The sequence below is a fragment of the Staurois parvus genome, unplaced genomic scaffold (assembly GCF_062004578.1).
Source record: "Staurois parvus isolate SC_StPar_1 unplaced genomic scaffold, SC_StPar_1.0 ptg001158l, whole genome shotgun sequence".
Taxonomy (NCBI): Eukaryota; Metazoa; Chordata; class Amphibia; order Anura; family Ranidae; genus Staurois; species Staurois parvus.
Window position 1 is genome coordinate 1,619,663 of NW_028318954.1, and position 19,156 is coordinate 1,638,818.

The following is a 19,156-nucleotide window of genomic DNA, read 5'->3' on the forward strand; positions in this document are numbered from 1 at the left end:
ATGAGACAAGACAGTAACAATACACTACACGAGGGGTTTGAGGGCCCTGCTCTTTCGAGCTTACAATCTAGGAGGGAGGGGAAGGTGGCACAGGAGGAGATGGCTGTGGGGGATGGAGTGGTGGGTGGAGTGGCGGAGGTTAGTTGTTAGGTGAGGTCGGGTGTTAGGTGAGGTTGGGGTAGGCCTCCCTGAAGAGGAGGGTTTTCAGGGTGCGCCTGAAGGTGAGGAGGGTAAGTGACATTCTGATGGATTGGGGTAGGGAGTTCCAGAGGATGGGGGAAGTCCTAGAGAAGTCCTGCAATCGGGCGTGGGAGGAGGAGACCAGGGAGCTAGAGAGCAGGAGGTCTTGTGAGGAGCGGAGGGCACGGGTAGGGTAGTATCTGGGTATCAGGTCAGTTATGTACTTCGGGGCGGCATTGTGAGTGGCCTTGTAGGTTAGGGTTAGCAACTTGAACTGTTGACCTCTTCTGATTATTGTCTTGCTATCGCAACCTCCATTTACCTTTTTTAAAAAGTGTTCATGAAACTCCCAAAGTAAATGTCTTGTCAAAGCAAATGTATGAAAGACAGAAGCACAAGGTGTCTGCTGTGATATTTGTTAGCGAGAAAACCCTCCTCTGTGTTCTTATCTGAAATTGTTTCACTGTGTCTCTAAATTTTGTCTCAATGTCCACCTGCAGCCATTGAGGCACTCTCATTTGAAAGGGTGATAGCAGCTGAGGAGGGGATGAGACTTAGTTTTAAAGTTACAAAAGTCAAACACCTAACAGGAATGAGAAATCAATTTCCAAAGAATGCACTAGCAGTTGGTGATCTAGTTTTTATGTCAATTTCAAATTACCATGCTGCAAAAATATCCACATAGGTTATAGCAGCTGAAATGAAAAACAACTTTACGATTTGACATAATACTCTGGAAACTAAATAACATTTTCAGTATTTGCCTGGAGTTGTGTTTAGAATGATTTGCTTTTGAAACAACTTTTTTTCATAGCAATACGTTACCCTTTGCTATCTTCTTATACTGGTAACTTTTACAATGTTAAATTGTCTAATAAACTGCATCACTAGCAGACCACCCTCTATTATTTTAAATAGCATTGTTTTATTTTTTAGGGACAAGGGAAGATTATGGTGAAATGCAGATACCTGACAGCTCGGAGGAAAGTGAAGCTGTAACTGATTCTTCTAAATGTAGTATCTCTGAGAAGTCAACACCAGATTCTGAGTGGAAATATGGAGTGGAAACCTTCCATGTTCCTGGTCAAGAAGATATTGATGACCCTAAATTTTTTGTTGATTTAAATGCAAGTGACTTAGAAGACTGTGAAGTTTTTGACCCCATCTTGACATTTCTCAACAAGGAGGGCTACGACTCTCATTTTCAGCCCTTATATAACCTTTCAATGTCTTTTCTCAGCTCCACATTTTATGGATTTTCTGAAGAGGAAGACTTAGTCATGTACTTGGAGACATCTCGGAACTGGGCAAAGAGAAATAATATGTCTTGGGCTCATGTCCGTTGCTGCTTTCTTCTTGGGCGTATTTGCGCTAAGCGGATGAAACTTTCTCAAGCAAGGGTTTATTTTGAAGAAGCTTTAAGTGCCATTAACCAGGGATTTCTTGACCTGCACCTTTTGGCTGCTCTGTATGGGAACTTATCAGCTATCTACTTGAAACAAAATTTGAGAACTAAGCAAGACCTGTTGCTGGAAAAGGCTGCCAGTCTTCTAACATGCTTGCCACAGCATAATTTTAGCTCTGAGAATGAGCTGGAGGTGCTAAAATATGTTTTCAGGAAAGCTGTCATTGTCAATAATGCCTCCTTGGAATCCAGAGTTTGCTTCCTCATTTTCCGGTTACTCCATCAGCTTGGCAGACATGATGAAGCCCTTCCCTTTCTAGAACGTCTGCAGTTTCTTCTTATCACCTCATGCTCTCAGACTTTAAACTCTACTACAAGTGTGTTGCCGCTTTTAAGTTACTTGTATGACAAGAAGTATCTGCCTCATGTTGCTTTGTCATCAGCCAGACTGTGCAAATCAGTTGGCATAAAAACACGGCCCTCTCCTTTGTGGAGGGTAGCAGTTGTCATGCAGAACTTATCCAAAATCATGGGTTATCCTCTGAAAGGGAATTACATTCCAGCCCAGGCTGCCCCATACTTGAAACATGCTTTGTCCTCCTCTTATGAAAGTGGTGATGTAAAAGCTCAGAGGACGCTGTGTCTTATGTTAGCTAAGCTCTATCTACAACACTGTCTTCTGTCAGGTGCCATTGGCTACACGAAAAGGGCTGTGGAACTGGGTAGATGGACAAGTGAAGAAGAGGCTTTTGAATCCTCTCTGTTTCTGGGATGGCTGTATATACTGAGTGGCCATTTTGAAGGGGCTTGTCATATTCTGTTGCCTCTGCTAGACTCCATGCAGGAAACTGACAGCACCACTCAGTGTGGCGTTGTACATAATCTCCTTGCAAATGCGCAGAAGATGAACAAACAGATACTTGAATCATCAAGAGGGTATTCTTATGCTCTTAAGATGGCCACTGAAACTGGCAACAGGCGGAACCAAGCCATAGCCCTAGCAAATTTTGGAAGGTTGTCAGTATTCTGCCAAGCATATATTATGGCAGAGAGGTATTTTGTAAAATCCACCCAGCTTTTCATGGATGTGCAGGGCTGTGATGATGCAGAAAGAGAACTGGCACAGGTTCTTCATTGGTTTGGAAACATTCTAATTCAACAACATAGGCTGGAAGATGGAAGGGTGTGTTATGAACTGGCTTTACTATTTGCAATGAAATCCAATAACCTGAAAAGTGAGTAGCCCATTTATATCATATCTTTATTTTATGAAACTGGTGTAGGAACTGGTGTATGGCCATAGAGATGGCCATACACTATGCGATCTGATTGTACAATTTCCTTTAGATTTTACAGAACTATGGAACAGGAGGACCCATTCACTCTGTATGTAATCAGGAAGGCCCTTGCACTACATAGTTGATGATAGATCTAAAGGAGATTGTACAGATTGTAAAGTGTATGGTGAGCTTTACAGAACACAGAACACAATTTTCCTGTTTTCAATTCTACAGCTCTATCCACATAGGCTGTTATCTGACATTCCAGCACATACTGCCAAATGAATGATCCAGGGGCGGACTGACCATTTGGAAACTCGGGCACAGCCCAAGGGCCCGGGGTCAGTAGGGGGCCCCATGAGATGCCCCTGGTACCTTTTTCTTAGGCTTTTTTGAGTTTGGGCAAGGACACAGGGGCCCCATGATCCCCCATTGCCCAGGGGCCCCATGAGTTGTCAGTCCGCCCCTGGAATAATCTATGCAAGATGAAAGTTAAGGTAGAAAAGAACAGCGATCACTGATTGATTGTATTTCATTTAATAGTTGTGCACCTGGAAGTGGGTGGGAGTGGGACGGTAGATGATGCAGGGTGTGTGCTAATGAGGTCAGCTGGTCAATTCCTTCCTGTGTTATGACCTAAAGTCTCTGCAGAAAATAAAGCAGAAGTAATGGACAAGCATTTTTATACAGCCATCTGGACACTGACATAAAGGTGTGTAGAAAAAATGGAAAGCTTTTGGATTTCTGCAGAAGATGTACATTAATGTGGTACATAGGGAAGCTGGAATTTAGGGGAAAAAAGGTGAACTTAACCTTTAACCAGATAGTATCTTTAACCAGTTGTGAATATTAGAGATGCTACACATGGCCAAAAAATCTTCATTAAGGCTACTTTCACACTGATCCGCCACAAAAACATAGCAAAACACATATGCATTTTTGCCACGTCTTTATTGCGCGTTTGTTATGCAGAACATTTTTTAAACAGACATGTGACTTAAAACTGCACCAACAATAGTTCTCAGAGGCGTTTTTCAGGCATTTCCATTTATTTCAATGGGAAGAGGCGTTTTCCCATTGAAACGCCATTGTTTTTTAATTGAACAAACATGCTCCAAATGTGCTGCAAGCAGGAGCTTTTACACCACAACGGAAGCGCAATGTCCCAGTGTGAAGACATTCATAGACATACAGTGGGAAGCATTTTTCTTGGACTTTTCAGGCACTTTTTGTTTAACGCAAAAGTGCTTCAAACACTCCCCAGTGTGAAAGTAGCCTAAACTAGACAGGACTTTCCTCTCCTTAACTGTTATTTTCCTGTTGATTTTTTTTATTTCTGTACAACAGTAAAATCAGTGTGGAACCTAAGAGGTTAATCCTCTGCATTGTATAAAAGGCCGTTTGATCCTTTCTTCTCTGCCCCTCCTCTTATCCAAATATCCACATCTTATCTCCTGATAAGACAGACTGAACCCATAGCCACATACATATGCTCAGTTTAGTGTGTATTGCTAGAGAGGTTTTTTTTCTTGGGAGAGTGCATGTGATCAGCACATGGCCAATCAGCACTGTGCAGACAGAGGGCCAGGGTTTTAGCTTTAACCAGTGCTCAGCTGAAGTCACCAGACTGCTCTAACTGCTGATGAGAAAAGGTATTTAGCAGTTTATATTTACTAAAATAATTGCATTTCCATGTTGTATGTACTGTGGGAGACCAGATATAGTGAATGCAGGATCCTGGGTTTAGTAACACTTTAAGCATATTTTTCCCCATTTTTACTTGTTTTATTTGTTATTATTTTCAGTATTGCATTAAAAAGGAGCATATTATTTAAATATGCCCAATTTATTTATAAATAACTTTGCAATGCTTTGTACCAAAATCATAATTTTAGTGTAATTTTAACAAGACAAATGATAAGAATAGAATATAATGTATTTGATTGTTATCTTAAAGTATTACTAAACCCAGGACCCTACATTCACAATATCTGGTCTCCCACAGTACACAGAACATGGAAATGCAATTATTTTAGTAAATACAAACTGCTACCTTTTATCTTTTGCAGTTACAGTAGAGCAGTCTTGTGACTTCTATCAGTGTCCAGCAGAGCATTGGTTAAAGCTTGTAGGAGGAGTTTTCATTCTCTCCTATAAGGCTGCATAACCCCTGACCCTCTGTCTGGACAGTGCTGATTGGCCCTGTGCCAATCACATGAACTCTCCGAAAAAAAACTCTCTAGCAATACACAAATTGAGCATGTGCAGCTTCTCATCAGCACTTAGAGCAGTCTTGTGACTTCTATCAGTGTCCAGCAGAGCACTGGTTAAAGCTTGTAGGAGGAGTTTTCAATATCCTCCTATGAGACTACAGGACCCCTGATCCTCTGTCTGGACAGCACTGATTGGCCCTGTGCTGATCACATGCACTCTCCCAAAAAAAAATAAAAATTCTCTAGCAATACACACCAAACTGTGCATGTGCAGCTTGCCCCCATGGCTCTGTTCTATCAGCAGATGGATTGGGACTGTGGAAGAAGGGGGGATCAGAGAAGACAGGGTCAAGCATCCTTTTTACACAATGCAGAGGATTAACCCCTTAGGTTCCACAGGCTTTACTGTATATACAGACTGTTTTTACTGCTGTGGTTTAGGCACACTTGAAGTAATAAATAAATATATTTTTGAATCAGTAGTCCCAATAGAAATGTAAAGATGCTTTGGGCCATTGGGTGTACACAGGTGCAAGAGCTGAAGTGGTTAAGGTAATTGATTGCAACAATGTTCTCCAGCAGATTCACAACTTTATGTCAAATAAGAAATAAACATTTTAAAATATGCTTTTTCTTCTAGCAAATCATTGCAATTACATTTTTATCTCCCCCTTGAATGTGATTAGTTATACCAGTCTTTTTGCTGTTCATCTGTTATATAGGTCAGCTCAGTATCATTGAAGAATTGTTCAATTTCTACAGTGAAGTATGTCCCACCACTGGAGCACAAATAGCATACTGTGAACACTGGGTTCTCATTGTACAGCAGCTGAGGGACAGACAAAAAGAAGGAGATGTGCTGAGCACTCTGAGCAAGCTCTACCAGACTCTGAACACTGACAAGTAATCAACAGCAATTATCACTTAATCAATTACTAATTATTACAAAGTACAACATCCTAATGCTTTATTGACACCACATTCAGTGATTTTACTTGTTTTTCTTTATTTACTCTTTATAGTAAACAGAGGAGTAAGAGAATAGGATAGCCTTTATTTACCTCTGTATATATATTGTCATTTTTTACTTCATGATTGTGTACAGCTGTATATATGTTTAGGCCTGGTTTACACCAATGCATTGTGCTTTTGTCCATTTTGCAGTGCTCTTTGTAGTGCATTGTTGCATGTGTGTTTTTTTACCAAGTTTTGTGTTTCTTATTTAGCTTTTTTTTGTTAAAGTGGAATTTTTATTTTGTTGCTGGGCAGAATAAAAATGCAAAAAGTGGTAAAATTCGGTAAAAACGCACTACATGCGTTTCAGCAGCCTCTCCATTGAACTCTATTGTAACAAAAATGCTGCTTTTTGCATTTAAAAAAGTCCCTGACTCTTTTCAAAAAGGCAGTAGCTCAAAAAAGCATAGATGTGAACATGTCCCATAGGAAACCATGTTAAATGGACTGTAGTGTGTTTCAGCAAAAAGCACTAAAAAATGCATTGATGTGAAACAGGCCTTATACCTTTGCATGTTCTAGGGTTATATATTATAGCACTTTTAGGTCCCAATGTCAAGATTACAAACAGTAAACCAGGTCACTATAGAAATCCTCCTCTTTGATATCCATTGATTTATGTGCACACTCTGATTTGCTGCAAATACATCTAAATAGAATGACAGAGGTTCATTGATATTAACCGCTTAAGGACTTCCCTATAGCAGATATACTGCTACAGGGCGGCACCTGTGCACAAAATCACGGATTTTTCATTCCCCCTACCCTCGTCATCATTTGTGGCCGCGGATGTCAATCACCAGGTCCTGGCCGGTAATTACCCGCCGGCGTTCAGTGATTACTGAGCATCTCCGATGGAAGATTGGTTTGTTTACAAACAATCTTCATCCCTGTCAGCTCGAGCACACTGCTCAGGATGGCTGTGCACAGTACAGCCATCCCAATCAATGTGCTTACAGTGAAGAACACCCCGCCCCCTAGTAAAACACTCCCAGCACACAGTTAACCCTTTGATCGCCCCTCACATTAACCCAGTGCCATTAGTACAGTGTCAGTGCTTTTTTTTTTTTTTAGCACTGATCACTGTATTGGTGTCACTGGAGATGTCAGTGCCACCAAGTTAGTTCCCTCCCAGTGTCAGAATGTCTGTTGCAGTCCCACTAAAAGTCGCTTATCGCCGCCATTACTAGTAGACAAAAAAAAAATCCCATTATCTATACCGCCATTTATACATGCTATAACGTTCCCGTAAACCAATTAATTTACACGTATTGGGATTTTGGTTAGCAAAGACATGTCGCAGAATACATTTTGGCCTAAATTTATGACGAAATTTGATTTTTTTTCATTACTGGACATGTTTAATAGTAAAAAGTCCATAATATTGTTTTTTTCTCAAAATTGTCAGTGTTTTTTTGCTTATAGCGCAAAAAATAAAAAATGCATAGGCGATCAAATACCACCCAAAGAAAGCTCAATTCCTGGGAAAAAAAGGACGTAAATTTAATTTGGGTGCAGTGTTGCATGACCACGTAATTGTCAGTTAAAGTAATGTAGCGCTGTAACGCAAAAAATTGCCTGGTCATGAAGGGCGGTAAATCCTCAGGAGAGCAAGTGGTTAAATCTGTTGTCTCTATAGATTTAAATTGCCTTTGTCAGAACAGGGTTACTTGTATAAAAAATCATACCAGTATTTGAAGAGTGAGTATACAGTAGTTACCTTAATGGTGGCCCGTGTGCGCTTTGCTGTTTCTGGAGCATGTATTCCACATTTTTGGGTGTTTGGAATACCTGATCCCCTGCCAATTTAGCTAGACGACATTCAAGCCAGTAGCAGGAACCAGAATGTGCTGCAGGTGAAAGGGTCAAGTATTTGCAAGATCCAAGGAGCAGCTGGATATGAGCTGCTGGAAAAGTAGGTACATTTTTCTCCTTTTTACAGGTATGATTTTATATAGAAATGACCAGTGGTAAATTTAGGTTTTGTGCTGCCCTAGGCAACACATAAATTGTCTGCCCCCACGGATACCAACCAACACCATCCCCCCTTCCCCCTCCCATGGAGAGAGCCTGACATTGACCAACAACACCCCTGCCCCCACCTGGGAGAGCCTTCCACTACCCCCCCCCCCCCCCCCAGTGATAGAGAGAAAGACACTCATCTTCACATTTCCGGACATCCCAGGGAATCAGAGTCAGGATCTACATACACCATCAAGCAGCTCGCAGCTTCTCTCAGATCCCACCTGATTCCTATGGCACATGTGTCCCCTCTTTCATTCCTTCTTCTGAGGGGAAGTGCTGCCCCCCTGAAAATGCCACCCTAGGCAAGTGCCATGTTTGCCTTGTGGTAAATACACCCCTGGAAATTACCCATTGGTAACAACAGTGTGGCAACACAAGAGTACAGTAGGAGACAGGTATCGCCCCATAAAAGTAATTGCCTTCATGCAGCATCACAATGTTTCATGTATTAAAAGCTGCAGATTTAAAAAAAAAACATTTGCAACCACAGTAACATGTTTACAGCAGAACATCATTTTCAACAAAAATACTTAGCTTGTTTAGCACTTATAGTGATCACAGCTACCCTTTCTTTTCTCAGCATGCCAGCACTCCTTTGTGGAATAAATCATAACTTTAAAATATGAATCTCTTCCTCACGTTTCCATTTTCTGTCCGTACCACCTCTGTTTTCAATGCCTCCAGGTAGTTCTCTAGACTACATGGGTGATGTAATTATGTACCCCTGCAGATAAGGGACATCAGCATCATCAGCGTCCGATTAGGCTTCCTTGTGGCATGAATGGTTCACCAAACTGTGGCTACACCAAGACAGATAATCCTCACTGCTAGAGATAGTAAAGAGAGATTAGGTCACATGATTGTAAATATTTACCTCTTTTTCAGGTATTTCTAAAGACTTTAATAATGTGAGTCATATGTATAATTGATTGGGGGTGGGGTAGTGATATTTTAGCTAGATTTGCAATCTGCCAATAACAGTGCAGTTTAAAAAAATGCTTTATTGTTCCCACTATTTTGCATTGAAAATAGATGGTACTGAGATGCTGCTTTGATACATACTTGGTGCTAGGGAACATCCTCATTGTGGCTATCCACAGAACTTTAAGGGGTTCATTAGGGGAAAAAAAATCCATAAAAAAAAAACTTGTGTGCTTTACAAAAATGTACTCTGAAGCAAGCTAAGCCCTATTCATTCTAATAAATGGGGGAAAAAAACTGGTAAAGAAGCTTAGACAAGAAAACAGTCCTGTTCTATACAAGTTAAAGTGATTGTAAAGGTAATATTATTTTTTTTAATTATGTCATACTTACTTGCCCTGTGCAATGGTTTTTCACAGAGCAGCCCCAAACCTCCTCTTTTAGGGTCCCCCATCAATGTTCCTGACTCCTCCTCTTCCTATGGTGGCACATGTGCAGGCTTGATCCCTAACCAGGCTGTGTGTGTTCATTGACACACACAATGGGGGTTGGCCCTGACTCCCTGCTCCCTTGTCACTGGATTTGATTGACAGCAGCAAGAGCCAATGGCTTCCACTGCTCTCACCGAGTCCAGTGAGAAGGGAGAAAGAGAGCAGTGCCGCTGCTCTAGGGCACAGCGCTGGATTGAGTACAGGCTCAGGTAAGTATCTGGGGGGGGCAGCTGACAATAGAAGGATTTTTACCTTTATGCAGAGAGTGCATTAAAAGAAGTATGGGATTTGTTTTTATTTCAAACTCATACTTACGTAAGTGAATGCCACATCAGACTGTCCCCCGCCAGCTCTTGGGGTGAGAGCTGAGCCAGGTGTCTGACTCTAAAGTTGACTTGACTTTAAAGTCGGGATCTTTCCTGAGCCTGGACCGGCTCTATGATATCACCCGACAGTAGGCTTTAGAACGAACTGCACTCCTGTGATCTATAGGAGGAGGACAGCCAAAAGAGCTTTGGCTGTACATCTCCTTTTAGAGTAAAAAAAAAAAACCTTCAGCCTTTACAACCACTTTAAGGAATGAACTCTATAGCATTCCCAGTGTATATCGACATTGCAGCAAGATTCCGTAATTCATTTTCAACAATAAACGAGAGATAGAACTCAGCTGGATCGAGCAAATAGCACAAAGTTACAGGTCTGCCAAAATATACACCCACATAAAGATAAACTAATTAAGAGCAATGCCTACAAAAGTCATGGTGATCATATGTTATACATCCAGATAAGAGATGAAGACCGCCCTTTTTTGAAGCAACGCATAACTTTTATATTTGAAAATATGTTTTAATGTGTCTTTTTTTTAACCTTTTATGGCTATGTTACTTATTTTTTTCAAACACTATGCAGTTTTCAAACAGAATGTTATTTTTGTCTTTATTATAATAAAAACATAGTCATTGACATTAGTAAAAAAATAGTTTAATCAGAAATTGTACCACAATTTATAAAGTACAGTAAAGGCCATTCTAAATCATCTGCAAATGCTATAGATGAAAGAATCTGACTTTCAAATAGATCAATTAATATAGTAGATTTAACCCCATAACTAAAATCTCATGTATGCAATTTCAAAAGTCATTTTGAGTTTCTGCAAATCTGCAGCCTTACCTGGTGACCCTGCCCCTTAAGGTCATTATTCAGATACTTTTGAGTATTAGGTGACAACTGTTTCCCAGTTGTGCACCTGTCTGTGTCATCCTGTCAGCCATTTGTAAACAAATCATTTGTTGCCCCCAGAATCCACTTACCTTGAACCCTTCCCCTCTGCTTCAGCTGGAGTGCATTCTTACAGGTTTCTGAGCTTCCAGCATTGCTGGCAGATTACAGTGACATCACCCATGCCTCCAGGAAACATCAGAGATAAGGATGAGGTAAGGATTTTCTTTTTTGGGTAGTAGAAAACATTTTTGTTTACAAATGGCTTTTCGTTAGGGGCAGGTAGCTGGCAAAAAAGGGGACCTTTGGTTTGCAGTGGAAGATCAGCTTTAAAAGAAAACTTGATAGTCTCCATTTGTTCGACATGCAGAACCGATAAACCTTCAAAATGTGACCTCAGCTTTCTTTGCAGTTTTCAATACTTTCAAGTAGTGGCAGCAACAAAGCAAAATAAAAATTAAAGTATAACTAAAGGCAAAACTTTTTTTTTCTTTTAGTTTCGGGCAGAGTGGGAATGGATTACTGTAGAATACCTATCAAGTTTTTATTGCTGTCTGTGCCCCCTTTATATATTCACCCTCTCTGTTTATCCTATTTACTCTTAGCATTGAAAGTGAAAGTAAAAGAAAATCCCAAATTTTGGATTGTCCCCAGAATGGTAATCGGGGGGGGGGGGGAGTCTTCCAACGGGGACACTAGTTCTGATGACCTAAGGGGTCCCAAGGCATTCCCCTAATTTGCAGGGATCTCCTCTCACTTCCTGTTTTGGTAATGGGACAGGAAATGAAGGGAAATATCCCGAATAGGACATAGATGACAGAAAAAAATCCAATCTGACATGGGTTATAACCCTCCCTTACTTTTAGTTTTACTTTAAATGCTTACCTTACTGTAAAACACTTTACTACAACATTCTGGTCTACTATGATGAGCCAGTTCATAAGTGTGCATGTGCAAACTGCTGCATGTAATCATACATGTAAATAGGTGACTCTTATAACAATTCACTTAAAGTGAAGAGGTTGTCAGTGGGTGCTTTCTGATTCTGGGTACCACACTAATGTTCTTGGCTCAAGCTGCTTGTTTATGAGGACTGAGCTCAAAACTGTGTTAGCATGGTGTTTAGCTTCCCTTAAAGCGTTACTAAAGGTTCTCTTTTTTTTTTTGTAAAATAACAAGCCTGGATCCTCCTCTTCTTGGGTCCCCCACAGGCCCTCCTGGCTCCTCCTTTTTGTCAGGTGCTCCCAGAGCAAGCAGCTTTCTATGGGGGCACCCACTGCTCCTTGTGTCCATTCACACATGGAGCTGCAGCTTGGCCCTGCACCCTCTCTCTCCTCATTGGGTGACTGGCCATGATTGAAAGCAGTGAGAGCCAATGGCTCCCACTTGCTATCTCAGCTAAGGAGGAGGCAGAGACCCAGGACAGCTGAGGCTGTCATTCACATCACTGGATCTTGATGGGGCTCGGGTAAGTATTGAGGGGGCTGGGGGCACTGTTGCACACAGAAGGTTTTTTACCTTCATGCATGGAATGCATGAAGGTAAAAAACCTTGAGCCTTTACAACCACTTTAAATAGAGTTCCAGAAGCCCTGATTCTCAGGATGCTAAATACCCTAATAGCGCCTCTAACTTCAACTTCAGTGGAGTTGCCAGAATTGTGACCTAACAATCTTTAGAGAGATTTCTTTGAAGTTTATGGAGGTACCTAGTTTGCTTGGACTAGCTTGGTTCAAATGAACTTTTTAAAGTTATATGAAACCTGGAGATTAGCAGAGTGTGCTTACATTTTTATGGGACCTTCATGTCAGGTTCACTTTGAATTGCGTAAATGAATTGGGGAATCTATATACCTTATGTCAATGTTTGTATTATTTGCAGGTCCCTACGGAAAGCACTAGACTATACTAAGCAAAGTCTAAGGATTTCCATTGACCTGGGGCAGCATGAGAAGTCTGCTGAAAGATGGATACAAGCTGGAAAACTGTATCATCTACTGCGAGAGGATGAGCTTGTTGAGATTTATCTGCATGTCAGTGATACCAAAGGAGAAATCTGTACACATATCAGTAGAGTATAATATTGACTATTGCAGGGATTCAGAATCTGCTAATTGTTCCAGTCTGGGTCAGATCTCATTTTGTACAGTTCATTCCTCAGTGTTCATAAATATGTAGTTAGAAATGCACATGACTAAAGCATTATAAAAAAATGTACATAAAAACTGATGGGGAAAAAAGTGCAGATTTGACTTGTAGAAAATATTTTGGGCTTGTTCACATCATGTGCCTGGGGTGCATTGCATGTCTCTTCTGCAATTAAGACCTTGTCTTCTCACAGTTTTCGAAAGTGGGACATAGACAATAGTGCAGTATGAGGAACTACTTGATGTAATATAAATTGAGTGGATTATTTTGTTAGCATCTCACACTACACAGCTGTTGCTGAATGTAGAGGAGATTGCTCCTCTCAGCTTCAGTGCTTAAAGAATATGTTACCCCCAACATTTCATTCCTGATATGTGCCTGTTTTACTATGTACTTATAAAGTATACTGTTCTCTATGTATTTCTTCCTTTCTGTGAAATTTCTGGTGTTCCTGCCATTTCCCCTGCCTTATTTCAAACTGACCATGCTAGGCATAGAAACTCATCCATTATAGCATAATCTGTTTTCTGTCTGTGCTGGTAGAACAGCCTGCCTGTCCTCCAGTGGTCAGACTTGTGATGACCTGCCCCTCCTGCACAGTTCTTTACTAGGAAGATCAGTATAATACTGTTTATCCACTCCTAAGTCTCTAAGCCCCTTATGCAGCTGATAACAGATATGTGATCACTTACAAAAAAATGGAAAAAAAAAATATATGTATATTATAATTTTTTATCATAGGTGTATTTTAAATGATAGAGACAGAATATCAATCAAAAATCCAGAAAAAAACACATAATACAAATGTTATAAATTTCAGTGAGTAAAATAAGTATTTGATCCCCTACCAACCAACAGACTGGCTATATGCTCATGTGGTACACAGATTAGTCCTGTCAATTTAAGTAGGGGCACCTAACAACAACTCGTTATGTGTATAAAAGACACCTGCCCACAGAATTTCTTTCTTGGCTACCACCATGGGCAAGACCAAAGAGCTGTCAAAGGATGTCAGGGACAAGATTGTAGAACTGCACAAGGCTGGAATGGGCTACAAGACCATTAGCAAGATGCTTGGTGAGAAGGAGACAACTGTTGGAGTGATTATTCGCAAATGGCAGAAATATAAAATAACCATCAATCGCCCTTGGTCTAGAGCTCCATGCAAGATTTCACCTCATGGAGTAAGGATGATCATGAGAAAAATGAGGGATCAGACTAGAAATACACGGGAGGAGCTTGTGAATGATCTCAAGGCAGTTGGGACCACAGTCACCAAACAAACCATTGCTAACACAATATGCTGCCATGGATTGAAATCCTGCAGTGCCCGCAAGGACCACCTCCCCAAGAAGGCACGTGTACAGGCCCATCTGAAGTTTGCTAATGAACATCTAAATGATTCAGAGAAGGATTGGGAGAAAGTGCTGTGGTCAGACCAAAATTTAGCTTTTTGGCATTAACTCAACTCGCTGTGTTTAGAGGAAGAAAAATGCTGACCATGACCCTAATAACACCATCCCTACAGTCAAGCACAGAGGTGAAAACATTATGCTTTGGGGCTGTTTCTTTGCTAACGGTACATCCCGACTTTGCTGCATTGAGGGGTCATTGGACAAAGCCATGTATTGTAAAATCTTGGCTGAGAACTTTCTTCCCTGAGCCACTGAAGATGGGTCGTGGATGGGTCTTCCAGCATGACAATGACCCAAAACATACTGCCAGGAAAACAAAGGAGTGGCTCAAGAAGAAGGACATTAAGGTGGCCTAGCCAGTCTCCAGACCTTAATCCTATAGAAAATGTATGGAGGGAACTGAAACTTTGAGTTGCCAATTGACAGCCAAGAAACCTTAAAGATTTAGAGAAGATCTGTAAAGAAGAGTGGACCAAAATCCCTCCTACGATGTGTGCAAACCTGGTAACCAACTGCAACGTCTTACCTCCGTGCTTGCCAACAAGGGTTTCTCCACTAAGTATTTAGTCATGTTTTGGTTGGGGATCGAATACTTACTTTATTCACCGAACTGAAACTCAATTTTTAACATTTGTATTATGTGTTTTTTCCAGGATTTTTGGTTGATATTCTGTCTCTATCTAAAGTTATAGACCCTTAATTTCTTTTTAAGTAGGCAAATGTACACAATCTGCAGGGGATCAAAAAATTATTTTCCCCACTGTATACATACACAAACATTTTGCTTTGCATTGCTAATTTAAACTGAATGGGTTCTTATTAGAGATGAGCGAATTATTCAAAAATTCGATTTGGCTGATTCGCCGAATTTGCGGAATAAATTCGATTCGATGCGAATTTATTCGCTGCGAATTTAACTTATTAAAAGGGTTTCTAGGCTTCAGAGAGCCTTTATATTAGTGCAGAACACTGTACCATTAATTTAAATGCCCTTGGAGTCTGCTGGGGAAGAGAAATAATACTGTCAGTCAGTATGACATGCAGATGAGTGCCGTCGATCTTAGAATCACCGCACACTGCACTCATTTGGGCAGTCACGGGGCCAAAACCAGAGTGTGGAGCCACAGTGTGGCGGTGGAGGCAGCAGCAATGGGAGGCCATACAGCACCCTATGACAAAATGGAACCCACCAGCAGTGTGAGGAGACCTGAAAGTGGCACATGGCAGAGTGTGGCGATGGAGACAGCAGCAATGGGAGGCCGTACAGGGACCCATGACACACTCTGGACCTGGCAGCAGCATGAGGAGGCGGTAGAGGGGCCCATGGCAGAGTGGCGAAGCGTAAGCAGCTTAAATTGAAGGCCATACAGAGGCCTATGTTAAAAAGTCCCCCCAGCAGCAGTGTGGGGAGACGACTATCAAGAGTCCAATGGCAGAGTGGCGGAGCAGAAGCAGCTTCAATTGAAGAAGAAGAGGATGAGGATGAAGAAGAAGAAGAGGATGAGGATGAAGAAGAAGATGAGGATGAAGAAGAAGATGAGGATGAAGAAGAGGATGAGGATGAAGAAGAAGAAGAGGGTGAGGATGAGGATGAAGAAGAAGAAGAAGAAGAAGAAGAGGATGAGGAAGAAGAAGAAGAAGAAGAGGATGAGGAAGAAGAAGAAGAAGAGGATGAGGATGAAGAAGAAGAAGAAGAAGAAGAGGATGAGGATGAAGAAGAAGAAGAGGATGAGGATGAGGAAGAAGAAGAAGAGGATGAAGAAGAAGAAGAAGAAGAGGATGAGGAAGAAGAAGAAGAAGAAGAAGAAGAAGAAGAGGATGAGGAAGAAGAAGAAGAAGAAGAAGAAGAAGAGGATGAGGAAGAAGAAGAAGAAGAAGAGGATGAGGATGAAGAAGAAGAGGATGAGGATGAAGAAGAAGAAGAGGATGAGGATGAAGTAGAAGAAGAAGAAGAAGTAGGATGAAAATAAGAAGAATTCCATTCCAGCAAAAAGTGTATCTGCAGAGAGCTCCGCTATTTCTGACAGTTCTCTGACAGTTCCTTCACATTTACAGCGGTTGAAACATTGTATCTATTTGTTTCCGAATAAAAACATCTGTATCCTAAATGGAAACAAATAGATACAATGTTTCAACCGCTGTAAATGTGAAGGAACTGTCAGAGAACTGTCAGAAATAGCGGAGCTCTCTGCAGGGACACTTTTTGCCGGCTGTAGAAGGGATGAAAATCGGCCGATCGGGGAAAATTCGATTCGTGCATCCGAAGTTTGCTAATTTTCGGATTCGGCGCGAATCGAATTTTTCCTAATATTCGAAACGAATTCCACTTCGCCAAGTTCGATTCGCTCATCTCTAGTTCTTATATAAGGCTCACATATACTTTAATAATGAAAAAAAAAGGTATGCTTTAAATATGTTTTTAAATGGTTTTTCTTAATTACTCAGACATAAACATTAAAAAATATAAAAATAGGTAAAATAACCTATATGCTATGTAACTTACTCTGAAACTTTAGCACTTACAAGTAGAGATAAATGACATCATATAGCTATTATAACACAATGAAGATGACCAGTTTAATGCAGCAAAAGAATGTATTAAAGATAAGGTAGACCTCTCAGGGACATGATTCAATGACTGCTGATTGTTCATTTATCTGGAATTCAGAAGATAACTTTTGATGACTTTATGGCAGGCTGGAATCCAGGCTTCCCAGAAGTCCGAGCACTTTACTGCTACATTGCACTTGTATGAAGCTGCAGGAGATGTGTTCTTCCATGGGCTACAGAAGAGAGAGAGAGCTCTACCTTTTTATAAGGTAATCAGCACATAAAACCTGATGAGTAATCAGAGATTTAACCACCGAACATATACTCTTAAAGTAGCACTAAAGGCAAAACTTTTTTTTTTTTCATTTTGGATAGAGTAAGGCAGTCCATACATGATTCATTTATTTTTGCTCAACCAGCAGGTTGAGTGGAAAAAAAATGGTCCAATGTCCCCATCCACACATTTAATGTGGATGGTGGAATCCCTCCAGCTGAGTCTTTGTATTCTGACACCAGGGGGACTTCGCCATCATCAGAATACACTGGTCAGTGCTGCTGGCTAAAGCTGGTGGTGCTGATCGTGTGGAAATTTTCCAGCAGGCTGGTTATACAGAAGTCGATCAGTGAAGGTAATGTGAGGGAATACCTGGTTTTCACCAGAAATAGTGGAAGATTTCCTCTCTATTCCTGCTTTGTCGACAATGTAAAATTTTGAATGTTCTTTCACTTGACAGTAAAAAGGACAAGCAGAGATGATGAATCTCCCTAATAGGGGCACAGAGAGCAAAACCTGACATGTGTTCTAATCCCTCTCTACTCTATCCAAATCTAAAAAAAAGTTTTGCCTTTAGTCATACTTTAAAGAGATTATTGTAAAAGGTATTTTACTTATGAAAGAATGTACAGGATTTGCATGTTCAAAAGTGAGTTAGAGTGGGAAAATACATTACCAGACTCTGACTAAAAAGCAGTATGAATTGGGTTGATTTATCAAAGGAGAAGAGAATCTTCACATGATAGATTGGGTGAATATTTATCCAATCATATGAAAAGCAAATTCCTGCTCTCTTTGAACACCCAATCATGTGAAGATGAAATAAGTAACTAGGAATGTATTTTTGACATAAATGGCTAATTTAAGTGAATAATTACACATTTTATAGTGCAAAAAGCCTCAGCTTCTTTAGTAAATCAGCCCAGTCATGTAATCCATATAGATAAGCAAATATCTGCATTTTTGCTCTACTAATGAAGAAGCTGTGGAAATTTGCAGTCCACCCAGAATATAGTGAGCATATAGCTGTTGTCCCACTTTTAGAGTAACTAAATAGGCAAATTGCAGGTCCAAATTCAAGATAATTGCATGCATGTATTTAACAAAAAAGATGGTTAAAGTGGTTGTTAAGCCTTACCTATACTCAGTGAAGTGACTATCTATAGGTGATACACAGAGATTAATCAAATCATCCTACACAAGCAGTATCTGTTTATCTGCAGCCATTTGTCCTGTACAGCCTTGTAAATTTCAGAGATGAAAAGGATACAGACTCACAAAACAGGGAGCATAGAACTGATGTTACACACTGTACCAGAGCTCTGGCAGCTTATTAGTGGGAAGGAACACCCCCCCACCCCCCTTCACACAGCATACAGTTACAGAGCTGAAGCTGTCAATCAAAGCATGCGTGCTGGAGCTCCATCCTATGTCACCTTTTCAGCTCTTGGTGTCAGGAAAATTTGTCAGAAGTGCTGATAACAGAGGAACAAGACAGCAGAGAGAAATGAAACTTAGGCTCCATGCACACTGGGCATTTTAATAATGCTGGTAACGTTAGCTGTGTAAAGTCACGTTAAAAACTTACATTTTTTAGCGTTTTTGCACTAGTGTTTTAGCGGCATTTTTCCACGTTTGCGGTTTTTCGCTTTTTTTTACCCCCAAAATTTTTTATGCTCAAAAAATGTCCAAAACACCGGTTTGTCGCATTTTACCACGTTTTGCCATGTCTTTCAGCGTTAGAGCATTTTTACAGCTAAAAGACTCCTCTAGAAACCCACTAGTTCTGGGTTTTTCGTCCAACCAAAAACGCCTCTGCCAAAAAACTCTGGGGAGTTTACTGGCTGTAGAAAAAAACACCAGAAGCCAAAAACAGCAGCTGTAAAAAGCAGTGTGCATGAGGACTTAGGGGTTGATTTACCAAAACTGGAGAGTGCAAAATCAGATGCAGCTTTGCATAAAAACCAATCAGCTTCCATTTTTTTTGTTGTCAAAGCATAATTAAACAAACTGAAGTCAGAAGC

General features: G+C 40.7%; 1 protein-coding gene across 4 annotated transcripts in view; it reads left to right on the forward strand.

Moving 5' to 3' along the window:
- The window catches only part of SH3TC2 (SH3 domain and tetratricopeptide repeats 2), a 144,825-nt gene that overhangs the window by 105,660 nt on the left and 20,009 nt on the right, over positions 1–19,156 (forward strand). For all 4 annotated transcript variants that reach the window (XM_089659467.1, XM_089659464.1, XM_089659465.1 and 1 more), the window contains 4 exons: positions 1,117–2,820; positions 5,801–5,981; positions 12,628–12,778; positions 17,005–17,127. In XM_089659467.1, the coding sequence (XP_089515593.1) occupies positions 1,117–2,820; positions 5,801–5,981; positions 12,628–12,778; positions 17,005–17,127 (2,159 nt within the window). The remainder of the gene's footprint in view (positions 1–1,116; positions 2,821–5,800; positions 5,982–12,627; positions 12,779–17,004; positions 17,128–19,156) is intronic.